At 56.0% G+C, this 4589-nt stretch overlaps 1 protein-coding gene across 2 annotated transcripts in view; it reads left to right on the forward strand.

The window, feature by feature from the left end:
• Positions 1–2317: 2317 nt before the first annotated feature.
• The window catches only part of GFAP (glial fibrillary acidic protein), an 8859-nt gene continuing 6587 nt past the window's right edge, over positions 2318–4589 (forward strand). The window contains exons 1-3 of one of the 2 annotated variants that reach the window (XM_003786258.3): positions 2318–2881; positions 3810–3870; positions 4061–4156. In XM_003786258.3, the coding sequence (XP_003786306.1) occupies positions 2418–2881; positions 3810–3870; positions 4061–4156 (621 nt within the window). In that variant the 5' untranslated portion in view covers positions 2318–2417. The remainder of the gene's footprint in view (positions 2882–3809; positions 3871–4060; positions 4157–4589) is intronic. The other variant, XM_003786259.2, reaches the window with a different exon arrangement.

Consider the following 4589-nt stretch of genomic DNA (forward strand, 5'->3'; position numbering starts at 1 on the left):
CCAGGTTGGATTCGAACCTACCAGCTCAGGTGTATGGGACTGGCACCTTAGCCGCTTGAGCCACAGCGCCAAACCGCAAGCAATTCTCTTATCACAGCCTCCCAAGTAGCTGGGACTATAGGAGCTCACCACAACACCTCGCTGGGTATTTTTTAGAGATGGGGTCTTGCTCTTGCTCAGGCTGGTCTCAAACTCCTGAGCTCAAGCAATCCACCTGCCTCGCCCTCCCAGAGTGCTAGGATTACAGGAGTAAGCCATTGTGCCCTGCCTGCTGACACTTTTTGACTGTTAAAGGTTGAGGGTAGGGATAGGCCTGAGGCGTAGGGCACGTGTTAAAGATGGAACCTGAGCTTGTAACAGGGGGCCAAGAGGAATGGCTGAGGGGCTGAAGGCTGGGAGTCTTCACATAGGTGATCCACCCACCTTGGCCTCCCAGAGTGCTAGGATTACACATGTGAGCCATCATGCCCAGCTCATCTCTCATATTGCTCTTCCTTAAAAGCCCCCTGTCTGTGCCCAGATCCTCAACTGACAGAAGGATCAAAGCACTGGGCACCCCTTCCTCAAGACGTTCAGGTACAGGGTCAAATATGGCTAGAGCCTCAGAGGCTTTCACAGCCCCCTACCCCTGCCACTGGGACTCACGGAGGAAACCTCAGCAGGCAGAGCATGCTATGCCCAAATGAAGAACAGCCCTTGCTTGGTGTGGAGTGGAAACTTGCTCCCCAGGGCTCAGGGGCCTGAGCTGGCTCAGAGATGAGGAGGGGTGAGCAACAGGCTTTGTTTACAGACCTGGTAATGCTGGCTGCCTGCCCCTCAGGGCCTTCTCCTTGTGCCCACTGGCTGACTCACCTTGGCACAGACACAATGGTCAGAGGTGGGCACACTGCCTGCTTCCCGCTGCACCCCAGCCCCCCTCGGATGCCTTCCGAGAAACCCATTGAGCAGGGGGCTTGCACTGCACCCCTGTCTGACAGCTTGGCATCTTGGGATAAAAGCAGGATCACCCGCTGGGGGCTGCCCTTGCTGTGTGGCGCCCTCACCGGCGGTGGAGAACAAGGCTCTATTCAGCAAGTGCCCAGGGAGGAAAGGGATCTGAAGCCCAGGCCTGGGCAGTGGGTGGCTGGGGGAGAAGAGGGCTGTCTCTTCCCCAAAGTTGGCAGAGACAAATGAGTGAGGGGCCTGGGTAGGGCTCTGACCCTGTGGGACCAGAGTACAGGAAATGGATGGACCTGTGTCAAGGGGCAACAGGGCCCCAGGCCTCAGGCTTCCAGATGCCATGGCTCATAAGTTCTCAAGCGCACCCACCCCCACAGTCCTTTCTCATCTTCTCAAGCTGATGTGTGGGAACTCAAAGGAGATAAATCTCCAGTGGGAGAGTGAAGGGTAGGTGGCCAGGGAAACAGTGTTGGAGGAACAGAGATTCTAGCCAGCACAGCCAGCTTATTCGTAACTGCTTTGTGGAGCTGTCAGGGACTGGGCTCTGGGTGGGGGTGCGGAAAGGCCAGGCAAGGGAGGGTGCCATGGTGGGGCAGACAAGGGAGAGCAGCCCAGGGAGAGCCTGTCCCTCTTGACATATTAGGGCCTCCACAGTCCTCTGGCCTCATCCACTGCTAGCTAGAGGCTGTGATCAACCCTCAGACAAAGGGCTGGTGTCCAGTCCCAGCCTCCAACCCCAGAACTCCAGGGAACCAGCAGAAAGCAGGAATGTGGGAAATATGAGTTCAGAGCAAAGGCTCCAGCAATCTGCTGGGAATGGGGCTCAGCAGGAAACTATAACATAGGCTGTTTCTGGAGGGTAAGGAACAGTTTTGTCTCACCAAATCCCCAGCATCTAGCAGGCACAAGAGTAGTGCTGAGTGAGAGATGCCTGGGCAGGAAAATCTAAGAGATGGAAGGCAAGTCAGGGATCATCTGATCCAGCTCTTCCTTCTGTCCTTCATTGTCTCCTTTTCCATTTTTAATTGCTTCATAATAATTGTACGGGGCAGCACCTGTGGCTGAAGGAGTAGGGTGCCAGCCCCATATGCCAAGAGTGGTGGATTCAAACCCAGCCCCAGCCAAAAAACTGCAAAAAAAAAAAAAACATTGTACATATGTATGTCCAGCCAACCCTTTCTTTACCCAGCTTCCTAGGGTGAGGGTCTGCTTGATCAGTGGTCAGGACCTTAGACCCAGCATCAGGCCCCAGGCACTGCCCTCCTTAGGTGGGGGCTGGCATGCCCAGAAAGCCTTCCCTCTGGGCACAATGACCTCGATAGGGTGAGAGGCACTCTCCCCATGGCTGGGCTGTGGCCCAACCCCACCCCCTCAGGCTATGCCAGGGGGCGTTACCAGGGGCAGCCGGGTGGCACCAGTCCTGCCCACCCCTCCATAAAGCCCTCACATCCCAGGATAGTGAGCAGAGCCAAGGAAGAATGGAGAGGAGACGCACCACCTCCACTGCTCGTCGCTCCTACCTCTCCTCCTCTGCGGAGATGGTGGTGGGGGGTCTGGCTCCTGGCCGCCGCCTGGGTGCTGGCACTCGCCTCTCCCTGGCTCGAATGCCCCCTCCACTCCCGGCCCGGGTGGACTTCTCCCTGGCCGGGGCACTCAATGCTGGCTTCAAGGAGACCCGGGCCAGTGAGAGAGCAGAGATGATGGAGCTCAATGACCGCTTTGCCAGCTACATCGAGAAGGTTCGCTTCCTGGAACAGCAAAACAAGGCACTGGCTGCTGAGCTGAACCAGCTCCGGTCTAAGGAGCCCACCAAGCTGGCTGACGTCTACCAGGCGGAGCTGCGAGAGCTCCGGCTGCGGTTAGATCAACTCACCGCCAATAGTGCCCGGCTGGAAGTCGAAAGGGACAACTTGGCACAGGACCTGGGCACCCTGAGGCAGAAGTGAGGAGGGGGAAAGGTCCTTGTAAGCAGAGAAGACTGAGCCCTGGAGAGGGAGTGCCTTCAGGCCTGCAGAAGCTCAGACAGGGGCTCTGCCTCCCTACTCCCTGCGTCTCCCCACCTTGGGGGGCTCTCCTTATTCCCCAGCATGATGGGAGGGGCCAGAAAGGAGTGTAGGGCCTTGGGGATATGACCGAGGCACCTTCTGTCAGGAAGTTAGTGTCCTCTCAGCTCCTCCTCACTGGGGAAAGCTATGGGGAGCATTTGGGACCCCAGCAGGCATGGCCTTGTTTTCTTTCATAGCTGGGCCCTGAGACTGTGGGCAGCCTGTGACTGTGGGCAAGGGGCTCACCTACTCTGAGCCTGGACCTGTATAAAGGGGGAGTCAGAAGTGAAGGCTGGTCTCCATGAGGCAGACTGGACTCTGGGGGTAAAGGAAGAAGCAGAAAGCACAGGCAGGCCTGGGTGCAGAACACAGGTGACTGACAGCCTGTCATCAGCTTCTGACCCCAGCAGAGTCATTTTGACTTGCATAATAGTGGGGATCATAATAAAATCCATTTTGAAGGTAGTTACCTGGGGTCAGAGGAATCTCCGAGTGCATGGTGCTTTGCTGAGCTGGCAGGGCATGTGTGTACCCTCGATGTGCAGCAAGGAATGTGTGTTGGTGGATGTGCCTGTGTGAGCAGGAGCAGGTGCACCAGCCCTGATAAGGCACTTCAGTAATGAGTTAAAGCAAAAACCCTTGTCTGCTCATCCTCCCAGTGAAGGCCTCTGTCTAGGGCCCCCTTGAACCCTCATTTCTCCTGCTGCTCTACTGGTCCTAGGGGTTAGGGAAAATCTCTGTGACAGCCATCTCCAGGGAGAGTGGGGCAGGGGTTCAAGTGTCCTCAGAAGAGCCTGGACCTAGGAATATTTCCCCCCACCCCAGGCTCCAGGATGAAACCAACCTGAGGCTGGAGGCAGAGAACAACTTGGCTGCCTTTAGACAGGTAAGAGAGGTAGAGGGCAGGGGCAGGGGAAAGTGTTGGTGGCAGCCCACTCAAACAGCCCCCAAGTTCAGCCCTACAGAGCAATGTGCTGCTCCCCCACCCTGCCCCAGAAGGAGGAGTAGAACAAGACTGGGGAGGGGGGAGGAGGAGTCTGGGATCAGAGTGGCCCTTTGCCCCCTCCCCACTACAGGAGGCAGATGAAGCCACCCTGGCCCGTCTGGATCTGGAAAGGAAGATTGAATCACTGGAGGAGGAGATTCAGTTCTTGAGGAAGATCCATGAGGAGGTGAGGCCAGGGCAGAGGCAGGAAAGCTCAGCTTGCAACTGAGAGACAGAAAGGGAGATACTCAGAGAGAAGGAGTGAAACTAATTGACAGACTGGCAGAGAGAGAGAGAGAGAGAAATAAGAGAGCATTGCTAACCTGCCGAAATGCATAGAGATACACTCTCCATTTCACTAAGAAGTACATAGACTTGGGCGGCGCCTGTGGCTCAAAGGGGTAGGGCGCTGGCCCCATATGCCGGAGGTGGCGGGTTCAAACCCAGCCCTGGCCAAAAACTTAAAAAAAAATGTTTTTTTAATTAGCCAATCATGGTGGCATGGACCTTTAATCCCAGCTACTCAAGAGGCTGAGGTGGGAGAATCACTTTAGCCCTGGAATTTGAGATTGTAGTCAGCAGTGATTGTGCTACTGCATTCTAGCCTGGGTGACAGAAAG

Source organism: Otolemur garnettii, unplaced genomic scaffold, assembly GCF_000181295.1.
Source record: "Otolemur garnettii isolate 467f Iridium unplaced genomic scaffold, OtoGar3 scaffold00018, whole genome shotgun sequence".
Lineage (NCBI taxonomy): Eukaryota > Metazoa > Chordata > Mammalia > Primates > Galagidae > Otolemur > Otolemur garnettii.